The 16,359-nt window shown below is 42.4% G+C and overlaps 1 protein-coding gene across 6 annotated transcripts in view; it reads left to right on the top strand.

Annotated features, from left to right (window-relative positions):
- The window catches only part of LOC106583825 (phosphatase and actin regulator 3), an 80,652-nt gene that overhangs the window by 34,292 nt on the left and 30,001 nt on the right, over positions 1-16,359 (top strand). For all 6 annotated transcript variants that reach the window (XM_082967761.1, XM_082967760.1, XM_045705471.2 and 3 more), the window contains one exon: positions 1,546-1,699. In XM_082967761.1, the coding sequence (XP_082823887.1) occupies positions 1,546-1,699 (154 nt within the window). The remainder of the gene's footprint in view (positions 1-1,545; positions 1,700-16,359) is intronic.

Here is a 16,359-nt window from a genome sequence, read left to right on the forward strand (position 1 = left end):
GGGGAGAGAAGAGATTGAGAGGAGAGAAAGAGGAGAGAGAGGGGAGAGAGGAGAGAGAGAGAAAGGAGAGAGAGGAGAGAGAGGAGAAAGAGGCATGAATGTAGGTTCGCTGAACCCACAGCAGGGGACTGGATGGCAGTGTTGTAACAAAGAGGCTCTTCAAAAAGTCACATCCTTGGTGGCGTGCCGGCCTTACGGGACATGTTGATAACTCTCCAAGCCTGCATAACAGACTCATAGAATGGAGTCAGGCCAGACAGATCACCCCCCTCCAGCTTTAAGAGGAAAAGGTGCTTGTCTAAGGCCAAACAGCCTGCTCTCCTCATTAATGTGTAGGCTGTGTCGACCCAGCTAGAACCGTCACTGTACAACAGTCTCTGGGCTGCTAGAACCGTCACTGTACAACAGTCTCTGGGCTGCTAGAACCGTCTCTGTACAACAGTCTCTGGGCTGCTAGAACCGTCACTGTACAACAGTCTCTGGGCTGCTAGAACCGTCTCTGTACAACAGTCTCTGGGCTGCTAGAACCGTCTCTGTACAACAGTCTCTGGGCTGCTAGAACCGTCACTGTACAACAGTCTCTGGGCTGCTAGAACCGTCTCTGTACAACAGTCTCTGGGCTGCTAGAACCGTCACTGTACAACAGTCTCTGGGCTGCTAGAACCGTCTCTGTACAACAGTCTCTGGGCTGCTAGAACCGTCACTGTACAACAGTCTCTGGGCTGCTAGAACCGTCTCTGTACAACAGTCTCTGGGCTGCTAGAACCGTCTCTGTACAACAGTCTCTGGGCTGCTAGAACCGTCACTGTACAACAGTCTCTGGGCTGCTAGAACCGTCTCTGTACAACAGTCTCTGGGCTGCTAGAACCGTCACTGTACAACAGTCTCTGGGCTGCTAGAACCGTCTCTGTACAACCGTCTCTGGGCTGCTAGAACCGTCACTGTACAACAGTCTCTGGGCTGCTAGAACCGTCACTGTACAACAGTCTCTGGGCTGCTAGAACCGTCACTGTACAACAGTCTCTGGGCTGCTAGAACCGTCTCTGTACAACAGTCTCTGGGCTGCTAGAACCGTCTCTGTACAACAGTCTCTGGGCTGCTAGAACCGTCACTGTACAACAGTCTCTGGGCTGCTAGAACCGTCACTGTACAACAGTCTCTGGGCTGCTAGAACCGTCACTGTACAACAGTCTCTGGGCTGCTAGAACCGTCACTGTACAACCGTCTCTGGGCTGCTAGAAGCCTGAAAGCCAAGATCCTAGGAGAAATGTCCACCAGGCTTTCTCATCCTCGTGCAGTGGAAGGTACAGGGCTGCAGCTTTAATCCAATGTTGTCCAGACTAGAAGAAATTGACAAGGGTTATTTCTATTTCTACTTTGCACTTTCTTCTACTACAAATCTACCATTCCAGTGTTTTACTTGCTATCTGTGTGTGTGTGTGTGTGTGTGTGTGTGTGTGTGTGTGTGTGTGTGTGTGTGTGTGTGTGTGTGTGTGTGTCTGTGTCTGTGTGTGTGTGTGTGTCTGTGTGTGTGTGTGTGTGTAGGCACCCTGCCCCGGCTGATGCGTAAAGAGTTGTTAACGGTGAAGCTTCGTAACCGGCCCAGTCAGCAGGAGCTGGAGGACAGAAACATCTTCCCTGTTCGCTCAGACCTGGAGAGACAGGAGCTACGACAACACATAGAGACCAAGCTGGCCAAGTGAGTCCCATATCTATCTATCTATCTATCTATCTATCTATCTATCTATCTATCTATCTATCTATCTATCTATCTATCTATCTATCTATCTATCTATCTATCTATCTATCTATCTGTCTATCTGTCTGTCTGTCTGTCTGTCTGTCTGTCTGTCTGTCTGTCTGTCTGTCTGTCTGTCTGTCTGTCTGTCTGTCTGTCTGTCTGTCTGTCTGTCTGTCTGTCTGTCTGTCTGTCTGTCTGTCTGTCTGTCTGTCTGTCTGTCTGTCTGTCTGTCTGTCTGTCTGTCTGTCTGTCTGTCTGTCTGTCTGTCTGTCTGTCTGTCTGTCTGTCTGTCTGTCTGTCTGTCTGTCTGTCTGTCTGTCTGTCTGTCTGTCTGTCTGTCTGTCTGTCTGTCTGTCTGTCTGTCTGTCTGTCTGTCTGTCTGTCTGTCTGTCTGTCTGTCTGTCTGTCTGTCTGTCTGTCTGTCTGTCTGTCTGTCTGTCTGTCTGTCTGTCTGTCTGTCTGTCTGTCTGTCTGTCTGTCTGTCTGTCTGTCTGTCTGTCTGTCTGTCTGTCTGTCTGTCTGTCTGTCTGTCTGTCTGTCTGTCTGTCTGTCTGTCTGTCTGTCTGTCTGTCTGTCTGTCTGTCTGTCTGTCTGTCTGTCTGTCTGTCTGTCTGTCTGTCTGTCTGTCTGTCTGTCTGTCTGTCTGTCTGTCTGTCTGTCTGTCTGTCTGTCTGTCTGTCTGTCTGTCTGTCTGTCTGTCTGTCTGTCTGTCTGTCTACCTAACAGATATGGAGTTTATCAATGTTTGATTTGTTTTCAAATTATTTGTGGGTCTGATTGATCTGTGGAAAATATGTGTCTCTAATATGGTCATACATTTGGCTGGAGGTTAGGAAGTGAAGCTCAGTTTCCACCTCATTTTGTGGACAGTGTTGCACATAGCCTGTCTTCTCTTGAGAGCCAGGTCTGCCTACGGCGGCCTTTCTCAATAGCAAGGCTATGCTCACTGAGTCTGTATATAGTCTAGGATTTTTGACATTTTATGGTCAGTCACAGTAGGCAGGTGTTCTCTCTGTTTAGGGCCAGATAGCGTTCCAATTTGCTCTGTTTTTTGGTTGATTCTTTCCAGTGTGTCAAATATTTATTTTTCTACTTTCATAGACTACTACTGACCACTACTGATCACGGTAGTCATTTACATTTAACATTACATTTAAGTCATTTAGCAGACGCTCTTATCCAGAGCGACTTACAAATTGACCTCAAAGTCAGTTTTACTGCTTTTCCCTAGTAATTTACATTTACATTTAGCTCAGTTACCTTAGCTTTCTTGGGAACAGGAACAATGGTGGCCCTCTTGAAGCATGTGGGAACAGCAGACTGGGATAAGGATTGATTGAATATGTCTGTAAACACACCAGCCAGCTGGTCTGCGCATACTCTGAGGACGCGGCCGGGGATGCCGTCTGGGCCTGCAGCCTTGCGAGGGTTAACACGTTTAAATGTTTTACTCACGTTGGCTACAGTGAAGGAGAGCCCGCAGGTTTTGGTAGCGGGCTGTGTCAGTGGCACTGTATTGTCCTCAAAGCGAGCAAAGAAGTTGTTTAGTTTGTCTGGGAGCAAGACATCCTGGTCCGCGACAGGGCTGGTTTTTCTTTTGTAGTCCGTGATTGACTGTAGACGCTGCCACATACCTCTCGTGTCTGAGCCGTTGAATTGCGACTCCACTTTGTCTCTGTACTGACGCTTAGCTTGTTTGATTACCTTGCGGAGGGAATAGCTACACTGTTTATATTCGGTCATGTTTCCGGTCACCTTGCCCTGATTAAAAGCAGTGGTTCGGGCTTTCAGTTTTGCGCGAATGCTGCCATCAATCCACGGTTTCTGGTTGGGGAATGTTTTAATAGTTGCTGTGGGTACAACATCACCGATGCACTTGCTAATAAACTCGCTCACCGAATCAGCGTATTCATCAATGTTGTTGTTCGACGCTATGCGGAACATATCCCAGTCCACGTGATCGAAGCAATCTCGAAGTGTGGAATCCGATTGGTCGGACTAGCGTTGAACAGACCTGAGCGCGGGAGCTTCCTGTTTTAGTTTCTGTCTATAGGCTGGGAGCAACAAAATGGAGTCGTGGTCAGATTTTCCAAAAGGAAGGCGGGGGAGGGCTTTGTATGCGTCGCGGAAGTTAGAATAACAATGATCTAGGGTTTTGCCAGCCCGGGTCGCACATTCGATACGCTGATACAATTTAGGGAGCCTTGTTTTCAGATTAGCCTTGTTAAAATCCCCAGCTACAATAAATGCAGCCTCAGGATGAGAGAGATCAGTTGTTTTATTTAGAGTAACGTCAGAGAGATCAGCTGTATTTGTGTGTGTGTGTGTGTGTGTGTGTGTGTGTGTGTGTGTGTGTGTGTGTGTGTGTGTGTGTGTGTGTGTGTGTGTGTGTGTGTGTGTGTGTGTGTGTGTGTGTGTGTGTGTGTGTGTGTGTGTGTGTGTGTGTGTGTGTCTGTGTCTGTGTCTGTGTCTGTGTCTGTGTCTGTGTGTCTGTGTCTGTGTGTCTGTGTCTGTGTGTGTGTACTGTCTGTGTCTGTGTGTGTGTACTGTGTGTGTACTGTGTGTGTGTGTGTGTGTGTACTGTGTGTGTGTGTGTGTGTACTGTGTGTGTACTGTGTGTGTACTGTGTGTGTGTGTGTGTGTGTGTGTGTGTACTGTGTGTGTGTGTGTGTGTGTGTGTGTGTGTGTGTGTGTGTGTGTGTGTGTGTGTGTGTGTGTGTGTGTGTGTGTGTGTGTGTGTGTGTACTGTAGTGTGTGTGTGTGTATTCTCTGTTTTTGGTTCCAGGTTGAACCCTTTTTGGCTTCCATATATAAAAAAAACCTTTCGCAACTCAGAAGGTTTCTACCTAGAACCAATAAAGGTTCTCCTACCGGGGACAGCCGAAGAACCCTTTCAGAACTATTTTTTCTGCAGGAGCGTACAATAAAATATATCCTATCCTCTTATGACCAGGATTATGATGTCATCAGACCAGACTGTCTGCTTGACGTTTTCAGTTCAGTCATCAGGAATATCGATATCGGTCTCGTTGTCTTTGTACAGCACACACGTCCTTAAAAATAGCTTTTTTTTAACAGCTAGAGTTTCACAGTATTTCATAACTGTCTGACATGCATCCCAAATGCCTCTCTATTCCCTACGCGAACCCTATAAAGACCTTGTTTAAAAGTAGTGCACTATATAGGAAATAGAGAGCCATTCTGATATGCAGACGGACACTGTCATTGTTCAAATCAATATTACTGATGACTGAACTGAGCACATCAAGCAGACAGATGAACAGGCACGTATAGGCCTAAATGATTGGTCCAGAACATTGTGTTAGAACATTATCCGTCTGTCTGTCTGTCTGTCTGTGTACGGTGTGTTCAGACAGTGTTCAGACAGTGTTCAGACAGTGTTCAGACAGTGTTCAGACAGTGTTCAGACAGTGTTCAGACAGTGTTCAGACAGTGTTACATTAATGTCAAATAAGCAATGCTAACACTGACTACGTGTGATTGTAGTCAGTGCCTGGGTCAATTCAAATTGAAGTCAAATTGAAGTCTGAATTTCTATTGTCCAGTGCCTGGGTCAATTCAAATTGAAGTCAAATTGAAGTCTGAATTTCTATTGTCTAGTGCCTGGGTCAATTCAAATTGAAGTCAAATTGAAGTCTGAATTTCTATTGTCTAGTGTCTTGGTCAAATCAAATTGAAGTCTGAATTTCTATTGTCCAGTGACTGGGTCAATTCAAATTGAAGTCTGAATTTTTATTGTCTAGTGCCTGGGTCAATTCAAATTGAAGTCTGAATTTCTATTGTCCAGTGACTGGGTCAATTCAAATTGAAGTCTGAATTTTTATTGTCTAGTGCCTGGGTCAATTGAAATTGAAGTCTGAATTTCTATTGTCTAGTGCCTGGGTCAATTCAAATTGAAGTCAAATTGAAGTCTGAATTTCTATTGTCTAGTGTCTTGGTCAAATCAAATTGAAGTCTGAATTTCTATTGTCCAGTGACTGGGTCAATTCAAATTGAAGTCTGAATTTTTATTGTCTAGTGCCTGGGTCAATTCAAATTGAAGTCTGAATTTCTATTGTCCAGTGACTGGGTCAATTCAAATTGAAGTCTGAATTTTTATTGTCTAGTGCCTGGGTCAATTCAAATTGAAGTCTGAATTTCTATTGTCTAGTGCCTGGGTCAATTCAAATTGAAGTCAAATTGAAGCCTGAATTTTTATTGTCTAGTGCCTGGGTCAATTCAAATTGAAGTCTGAATTTCTATTGTCCAGTGACTGGGTCAATTCAAATTGAAGTCTGAATTTTTATTGTCTAGTGCCTGGGTTAATTGAAATTGAAGTCTGAATTTCAATTGTCTAATGCCTGGGTCAATTGAAATTGAAGTCTGAATTTCTATTGTCCAGTGACTGGGTCAATTGAAATTGAAGTGTGAATTTCTATTGTCTAGTGCCTGGGTCAATTGAAATTGAAGTCAAATTGAAGTCTGAATTTCTATTGTCTAGTGCCTGGGTCAATTGAAATTGAAGTCAAATTGAAGTCTGAATTTCTATTGTCCAGTGCCTGGGTCAATTGAAATTGAAGTCAAATTGAAGTCTGAATTTCTATTGTCTAGTGCCTGGGTCAATTCAAATTGAAGTCAAATTGAAGCCTGAATTTTTATTGTCTAGTGCCTGGGTCAATTCAAATTGAAGTCTGAATTTCTATTGTCCAGTGACTGGGTCAATTCAAATTGAAGTCTGAATTTTTATTGTCTAGTGCCTGGGTTAATTGAAATTGAAGTCTGAATTTCAATTGTCTAATGCCTGGGTCAATTGAAATTGAAGTCTGAATTTCTATTGTCCAGTGACTGGGTCAATTGAAATTGAAGTGTGAATTTCTATTGTCTAGTGCCTGGGTCAATTGAAATTGAAGTCAAATTGAAGTCTGAATTTCTATTGTCTAGTGCCTGGGTCAATTGAAATTGAAGTCAAATTGAAGTCTGAATTTCTATTGTCCAGTGCCTGGGTCAATTGAAATTGAAGTCAAATTGAAGTCTGAATTTCTATTGTCTAGTGCCTGGGTCAATTGAAATTGAAGTCAAATTGAAGTCTGAATTTCTATTGTCCAGTGCCTGGGTCAATTAAAATTGAAGTGTGAATTTCTATTGTCCTGAGGAGAGGCTCCAGTCTACAGAATGTAGTGTCAACTCACTCTGTCCACTGTGGGTGAAATAAAACACGTTTCGGTGATGAAATGTAACTTCCTTGTGTTATAAATGTAATTTTACCAAGACAGATATGATTTTTCTTTTTTATGTTCTGAATTGTTCAGTGGGGTCTTTCACTAAGATATCCTTAACATTATCTAAAGTCAGATACCTAATGCATCCAATGAAAAGCCCAGAGCTCTGTTGTCATAGCGATGTAGGTTTCTCGTAACAACTTTCGAAGACTTTACATTTTTTGGTGCGTCTCCCTCTTCAAAGTTGTTTCCGATTGGTCGCATAAAATCCCAATTAGCAATGATACGAGCTGAATTACTGTAAATGTAAAAAGCTTTGAAAAAAATAAATGAAACGGTTGGTATATCCAACTGCTGGCTTGCCTCTGAAGCTAAGTAGGGTTGGTCCTGGTCAGTCCCTGGATGGGAGACCAGATGCTGCTGGAAGTGGTGTTGGAGGGCCAGTAGGAGGCACTCTTTCCTCTGGTCTATAAAAATATCCCAAAGCCCCAGGGCAGTGATTGGGGACATTGCCCTGTGTAAGGTGCTGTCTTTTGGATGGGATGTTAAACGGGTGTCCTGACTCTCTGAGGTCATTAAAGATCCCATGGCACTTATCTTAAGAGTAGGGGTGTTAACCCCTGGTGTCCTGGCTAAATTCACAATCTGTCCCTCATACCATCAAGGCCACCTAATCATCCCCAGTTTATAATTGGCTCATTAATCCCCCCCTCCTCTCCCTTGTAACTATTCCCCAGGTTGTTAATGTAAATGAGAATGTGTTCTCAGTCAACTTACCTGGTAAAATAACGGTAAAATAACAACAAAAAATTACAAAAAATAAACTCAGTGCTTCGTTGACATTTCACAGAGATACGCAGCTTTTGTTGAGAATTCTTCTGAAAAGAAAAAAGAAAAAAATAACAGGAATTTCAAATTAATATGAAAAGCTAAAATATGAAAATACTTACATGTCGCGTCTCAACATCAATATCGATCTTATCTCTATATTGTTTTATGTCCTTCGCATTCCAGAAGAAAGATGACGAGATCAATGGGAAAGTTGAGTCGAATTAATATTTGAATATGTTCTTCTTGGCCATGGGCATTCTGAAGCGCCGGCCAGAGGGAAGCCTCTCGAACTGAGGGTTTACTGTAGAGGGTGGGAAGGGTCGCCAACGACAGCCAGTGCCATCTTTTTGGTTGCCTTGATGTGCTGCTCAAATGTGCCTGTGGTCAACCAATTACTTTGCTGGCTGTGTTTACTATCCTGGTCAGTTTGCTTTTGCTCCACCAGCTCAGATTACCATACCAAAGTGTCATATCACATGATACCATACGAAAGTGCTTCTTTCACATGCATTGCTTGCTGTTTGGGGTTTTAGGCTGGGTTTCTGTACAGCACTTTGAGATATCAGCTGATGTACGAAGGGCTTTATAAATACATTTGATTTGATTTGATATCCTCTACAGGATCGGTGGGAGCCCGCGGGACGGTTGAGCTAACGTAGGCTAATGCGATTAGCATGAGGTTGTAAGTAACAAGAAAATTTCCCAGGATATAGACATATCTGATATGGGCAGAAAGCTTAAATTCGTGTTAATCTAACTGCACTGTCCAATTTACTGTAGCTATTACAGTGAAATAATACCATGCTATTGTTTGATGAGAGTGCACAGTTTTGAACTTGAAAATGTATTAATAAACCAATTAGGCACATTTCGGCAGTCATGATACAACATTTTGAACAGAAATACAATGGTTCATTGGATAAGTCGACAATCTGACAATGGAATGCCCAGAGCAAACTCTGGCACTCCAGATTAAATGTACAAACACACCTGTAGTATAAACCAGCCTTTAGTCTTAATCTTTGGTTGTTTACTACACAACTCACTCTGTTTAGCACATGGCCTCACATGTGAATCCTTAAAGAGATGGGTGGGGCTAAGGCTTAAGTGGGTGTGAACGATGCTGAATGGGTGGAGACAAAGAAGAGCTCTCCAGTAGGTGTACCAAAAATATTCAAGGGCCATTTTCTCAAAAGTGAGTTTACAGGTTTATCAACTTTCAAAGAAAAAAATACTTTCCCCATTATTATTCAACTGCAGTGTATTATATATCATTTTGTAGCTCTGAGTCTCTATCCAATGTAAAAAACACAATTTCAAACTTTGCTACCGAAGATCGATTGGAGCTGGTCGGTCACATGTCTCTATAGATCTTTATCTCTCTCTGTATATCTATATATCTATATCTCTGTATTTCTATATCTCTATATATCTATATCTCTGTATTTCTATATCTCTGTATATCTATATCTATATATATCTATATATCTGTATTTCTATATATCTATATCTCTGTATATCTATATATATCTATATCTCTGTATATCTATATATATCTATATCTATATATATATATATCTATATATATCTATATCTCTGTATATCTATATATATCTATATCTATATATATATATATATATCTCTATATATATATCTCTGTATATCTATATATATCTGTATTTCTATATATCTATGTCTCTGTATATCTATATCTCTGTATATCTATATATATATCTATATCTCCGTAATTATTTTCCTCCTTTTGAATATCATTGTATTTCCAAGCCACTGTAAAGCAGAGTAGAATGCTCAGTCGGGCATCAGTCCAAAACAAATGTTCAAAACAATATTGTCACGAAACATGGAACCCATGAATAGCTTTGAGAAAATCAATGTTCTCCAGCTCTTTCTCTGTGGAGATATTTGTAGGGGGTGGAGGCTATTTTTAGACTGGAAGAGGTGAATAAGGATAAGCCACTCTCTCTCTCTCTCTCTCCTCTCTCTCTCTCTCGCTCTCTCGCTCTCTCGCTCTCTCTCGCTCTCTCTCGCTCTCTCTCTCTCTCGCTCTTTCTCTCTCTCTCTCCCCCTCTCTCTCTCTCTCTCTCCCTCTCTCTCTCTCTCTCTCTCTCTCTCCCTCTCTTCCCCCCCCCCTCTCTCTCTCTCTCTCCCCCCTCTCTCTCCCCTCTCTCTCTCTCTCTCTCTCCCCTCTCTCTCCCCCTCTCTCTCTCTCTCTCTCTTTCTCTCTCTCTCTCTCTCTCTTTTTCTCTCTCTCTCACACTCTCTCTCTCTCTCTCTCTCTCTCTCTCTCTCTCTCTCTCTCTCTCTCTCTCTCTGTGGGATGAGAAAAGGAGAGGAAGAGAGGGACTGATGATGTGAGCAGGGGGAGGGGGAAATGGGCGGAAAAGAGCAACAGAGTAGTGGGAAGAGGAGAGCTGCCATGTGAGCAGGGGGAGAGGGGAGGATCCCCATTAGTTCCTGTCAAGGCAGCAGCTACTCTTCCTGGGGTTTATTATGGATCCCCATTAGTTCCTGTCAAGGCAGGAGCTACTCTTCCTGGGGTTTATTATGGATCCCCATTAGTTCCTGTCAAGGCAGCAGCTACTCTTCCTGGGGTTTATTAAGGATCCCCATTAGTTCCTGTCAAGGCAGCAGCTACTCTTCCTGGGGTTTATTATGGATCCGCATTAGTTCCTGCCAAGGCAGCAGCTACTCTTCCTGGGGTTTATTATGGATCCCCATTAGTTCCTGTCAAGGCAGCAGCTACTCTTCCTGGGGTTTATTATGGATCCTCATTAGTTCCTGGCAAGGCAGCTGCTACTCTTCCTGGGGTTTATTATGGATCCCCATTAGTTCCTGTCAAGGCAGCAGCTACTCTTCCTGGGGTTTATTATGGATCCCCATTAGTTCCTGCCAAGGCAGCAGCTACTCTTCCTGAGGTTTATTATGGATCCCCATTAGTTCCTGCCAAGGCAGCAGCTACTCTTCCTGGGGTTTATTATGGATCCCCATTAGTTCCTGCCAAGGCAGCAGCTACTCTTCCTGGGGTTTATTATGGATCCCCCATTAGTTCCTGCCAAGTCAGCAGCTACTCTTCCTGGGGTTTATTATGGATCTCCATTAGTTCCTGCCAAGGCAGCAGCTACTCTTCCTGGGGTTTATTATGGATCCCCATTAGTTCCTGTCAAGGCAGCAGCTACTCTTCTTGGGGTTTATTATGGATCCCCCATTAGTTCCTGCCAAGGCAGCAGCTACTCTTCCTGGGGTTTATTATGGATCCCCATTTGTTCCTGCCAAGGCAGCAGCTATTATGGACAGACCTCTCCCTGTCTTAGCTATCATTGCATCAATATTCTTTGACAGTTTACAATTCAGAGTTACACCAAGGTGTTTAGTCTCCTCAACTTGCTGAAAATCAAATGAAATACAATTTGAATGGTCACATACACATATTTAGCTGATGTTAATGCGGGTGTAGCGAAATGCTTGTGTTCCCAGCTCCAACAGTGCAGTAGTATGTAACAATTCACAACAATACACACAAATCTCAAAGTAAAAGATTGGAATTAAGAAAAACTGTATATAAATATTCGGAGTGGCATTGACTAGAAATATAAATAAATACAGTAGAATGCAGTATATACATATAAAATGTGTAAAACAACATGTAAACATTATTAAAGTGACCCATGTTCCATGACTATGTACATAGGGCAGCAGCCTCTAAGGTGCAGGGTTGAGTAACCGGGTAGTAGCCGGCTAGTAACAGTGACTAAAGTTCAGGACAGGGTACTGGGTGGAGGCCGGCTAGTAACAGTGACTAAAGTTCAGGGCAGGGTGCTGGGTGGAGGCCGGCTAGTGGTGACTATTTAACAGTCTGATGGGCTTGAGATAGAAACTGTTTTGTTTCTGATAACAAGGTGAACAGGACATGGCTCGGGTGGTTGATGTCCTTGATGATTTTTTGGGCCTTTCTGTGTTATTGGGTGCTGTAGTTGTCCTGGAGGTGTCCAGTTAGCTTGCCCCCGGTGATGTGTTGCCATACCAGACGTTGATACAGCCCGACAGGATGCTCTCAGTGGTATATCTGTACAAGCTTGTCAGGGTCTTAGGGGCCAAGCCAGAAGGTATTCAGCCTCCTGAGGTTGAAAAGGCACTGTTGCGCATTCTTCACCACACTGTCTGTGTGGTTGGACCATTTCAGATTGTCAGTGATGTGTACGATGAGGAACGAAGCTTTACTGAAGGGAGGGCGTGGGAGGACCTTCTCCCGGAAGGGAGAGTAAAAGTTACAGTCCCTGAGTATCTTACAGTCCATATTATTCATTACAATATTTAGTTGAGCTTTACGGTTTAGTGAATGGTTTGTTCCAAACACAATGCTTTATGTTTGAGAAATATTTACCACTACGTTCTCCAGTCATTCTAAAACTGACTGCAGCTCTTTGTTAACCTCCCTGGGCAAGGTGGGACGCTTGCGTCAACAGCCAGTGGAATCTCAGTCTCACTGTCCCCAGGCTGACCACTCACAAACAGAGCAGCTGTACTTTGCCCAGAGACAGCAGACACCCCATTCCACTTTCTGGCGGCTTTAGAGAGCCAATGGAAGCCTTAGAAAGTGTCACATTACAGCACAGATGCTGTATTTTCGATAGAGATGCAACAGAAGGACAACAAATTGTCAGACAGGGCACTTCCTGTATGGAATCTTCTCAGGTTTTGGCCTGCCATATGAGTTCTGTTATACTCACAGACACCATTCAAACAGTTTTAGAAACTTTAGAGTGTTTTCTATCCAAATCTACTAATTATATGCATATTCTCATTTCTGGGCAAGAGTAGTAACCAGTTTAAATCGGGTACGTTTTTTATCCAGCCGTGCAAATACTGCCCCCTAGCCCCAACAGGTTTAAGTGTTACAGTGATTTCACTAGCTGTGGTAGATGATGTGTATAGTGTTGAGTCATCCGCATACATAGACACACAGGCTTTACTCAGAGCCAGTGGCTTGTCATTAGTAAAGATTGAAAAAACTAAGGGGCCTAGACAACTGCCCTGGGGAATGCCCAACTTGACCTGAATTATGTTGTCAAGGCTTCCATTAAAGAACACCCCCTGTGTTCTGTTTGACAGGAAACTCTCAACCCATGATATGGCAGGAGATGTAAAGCCATAACACATGCATTTTTACAGCAGCAGACTATGATCGATAATGTCAAAAGCTGCGCTAAAGTCTAACAAAACTGCTCCCACAAGCTTCTTATTGTACATTTCTTCAGCCAATCTTCAGTCATTTGTGTAACTGCCGTACATGTTGAGTATCATACCCTATAAGCGTGCTGAAAGTCAGTTGTTCATTTGTTTACTGTGAAATAGCATTGTATCTGGTCAAACACTTTATTTCCCAAAAGTTTACTAAGGATTGGTAGCAGGCTGATTGGTCGTGTGTTTGTGCCAGTAAAGGGTGCTCTGCTATCCTTGGGTAGCGGAATGTCTTTTGCTTCCTTCTAGGCCAGAGGGCACACACTTTCCTGTAGGCTTACATTGAAGAGATGGCTAATAGCAGTGGCAATATAGTCCACTATCGTCCTCAGTCATTTTCCATCCAAGTTGTCAGACCCAAGGTGGCTTGTCATTGTTGATAGACAAAAAATAAGTGTCACCTCTACCACACTCACTTTACAGAATTCAAAATTACAATTCTTGTCTTTCATAATTTGGTTAGTTATGCATGTCATGCCTAAATTAGCTAATCTTGCCAATGAAAAAAAATCATTAAAATAGTTGGCAATATCAGGGGGTTTTGTGATGAACAAATCATCTGGATGGAGCTGAGTTTGCGTTTTTGCCCAAAATGTAATTTAACCTCTACGGGATCGGTGTCATCCCCGCTAGACGGTTGCGCTAACGTAGGCTAATGTGAATCTAACTGCACTGTCCAATTTACAGTAGCTATTACAGTGAAAGAATACCATGCTATTGTTTGAGGAGAGTGCACAGTTATGAACTTGAAAATGTATTAATAATCGAATTAGGCACATTTGGGCAGTCTTGATACAACATTTTGAACAGATATGCAATGGTTCATTAGATCAGTCTAAAACGTTGCACATACACTGCTGCCACCTAGTGGCACAAAATCTAAATTGCGCATGGGCTGAAATAATACATAATGGCCTTTCTCTTGCATTTCAAAGATGATGATACAAAATTATGTTTTTTTCATTGTATTATCTTTTACCAGATCTAATGTGTTATGTTCTCCTACATTGATTTCACATTTCCACAAACTTTAAAGTGTTTCCTTTCAAATGGTATCAAGAATATGCATATCCTTGCTTTAGGTCCTGAGCTACAGGCAGTTAGATGTGGGTGTCATTTTAGGCAAAAAAAAAGGGTGCTCCAAAGCGTTTTACTTTTGTTCTTTATGTAATTTAGCTTTGTTTCATAGTGCAGCTTCTTCTTCTTTTTGTTTAGTTTAGTCACATGATTTCTCAATTTACAGAACGCTTGACGATCAGCTGTGCAGCCAGATTTATTTGTCGTTCCTTTTTGCCTCGTCCCTCTCAACCGTACCAATTTTTCAATTCCTCATCAATCCACTGGGATTTAACAGTTTTTAACAGTCATTTTCTTAATGGGTTCTTAATAACGGAATAATCAATTTCATAAATGCGTCAAGTGCAGCGTCGAGTGTTGCTTCTCAATACACACCACAGACCAGATCTTCCCAGGTTCTCGGCCTTTCTAGGGAGTTTTTTCCTAGCCACCGTGCTTCTACATCCTGCATTGCTTTCTGTTTTGGGGGGTTTTAGGCTGGGTTTCTGTACAGCACTTTGAGATATCAGCTGATGTAAGAAGGACTTTAAAAATAAAATTGATATGATTTGACCAGCAAATATTCTTTAGACCTTCAACATAGGAATCATTACAACATCTGTTGTATGACCTCTTATACACTATATTAGGCCCAGCCTTTGGAACTTTGGTTTTCCTACATATGGCTACTATATTATGATCACTACATCCGATGGGTGTGGATACTGCTTTAGAGCAGATTTCTGCAAGCATTAGTCAAGACGTGATCAATACATATGCATTGACAGCTGTCTGTCCCTCAGGAACATAAATACTAATAGCACTCCTGGAATGGTTCATTATTAATGCTCCCAGAATGGTGATCGTAGAATGGTTGATTTCATAAAATAACTAGTAACTGCACTCATACTGAGACTGGGATTCTGGTATTGGGCTGGTAGGGGACACCAGGGTCTATATATCAAACAGCATCTCAGAATAGGAGTGCTGAGCTTGGATCAGTTTAGCCCCTTTTAGATCATAATGAATACAATTACATGGACAGAAGGGGAACTGATCCTAGATCCTCTATCACTACTCTGAGGCTCTTTGCGAATACGGCCAAGTAGCCTCCATATATGGACGTGTCGGAGCCTCCTATTATACTGTCCTGAAGATACCCAATAGGATGGCGGCAGTAGAGTAGTGGTTGCTAGGCAACGGCGGTTCAATACCGTCCGGTGGCGTTCTGTCGTGGTTCTGCAGGAGGAAAGACTCTGTAGATTCTCTCTTTCAGCTGAAATATTAAACGTGGAACGTTGAGACCACCTGACTGCAGACTATTGGATTTTTTCAAATCAAATCAAATCATATCGACGTTTTATTTGTCACGTGCGCCGAATACAACAGACCTTACAGTGAAATGCTTACTTACAAGCCTTTAAACATTAATGCTTTAATAAGTTTTAAGAGAAATAAGTGTTAAGTAAAAAATAGATAACTAAAATTAACAAATAATTGAACAGCAGCAGTAAAGTGACAATAGCGAGGCTATATGCATCCCAATTAAAACCTTTTCACCTTATAGTGCATTACCTTTCTAGTGCATTACCCTTATAGTACATTACCCTTATAGTACATTACCTTTCTAGTGCATTACCCTTATAGTACATTACCTTATAATGCATTACCCTTATAGTGCATTACCTTTCTAGTGCATTGCCCTTGTAGTACACTGCCTTTATAGTACATTACCCTTATAGTACATTACCTTTCTAGTGCATTACCCTTATAGTACATTACCTTATAATGCATTACCCTTATAGTGCATTACCTTTCTAGTGCATTGCCCTTGTAGTACACTGCCTTTATAGTACATTACCCTTATAGTACATTACCTTTCTAGTGCATTACCCTTATAATACATTACCCTTGTTGTGCATTACCCTTATAGTACATTACCTTTATAGTTCATTACCCTTATAGTACATTACCCCTATAGTACATTACCTTATAGTACATTACCCTTATAGTACATTACCCCTATAGTACATTACCTTATAGTACATTACCCTTATAGTACATTACATTTATGGTGCAATACTTTTGACAACAGCTCATAGGACTCTGGTCAAAGGGAGCAGTGTTGTTGTACTTAAGTCCAGGACTCGGACTTGATTCGGCCTCGAGTCATCATTTTCATGACTCGTGACTTGACATGGACTCGACCAGTGGGGACTCTGGCTTGGACTCGACCAGTGGGGAGTCTGGCTT

This window comes from Salmo salar, chromosome 22 (assembly GCF_965601325.2).
Source record: "Salmo salar chromosome 22, fSalSal1, whole genome shotgun sequence".
NCBI classification, from domain to species: Eukaryota; Metazoa; Chordata; class Actinopteri; order Salmoniformes; family Salmonidae; genus Salmo; species Salmo salar.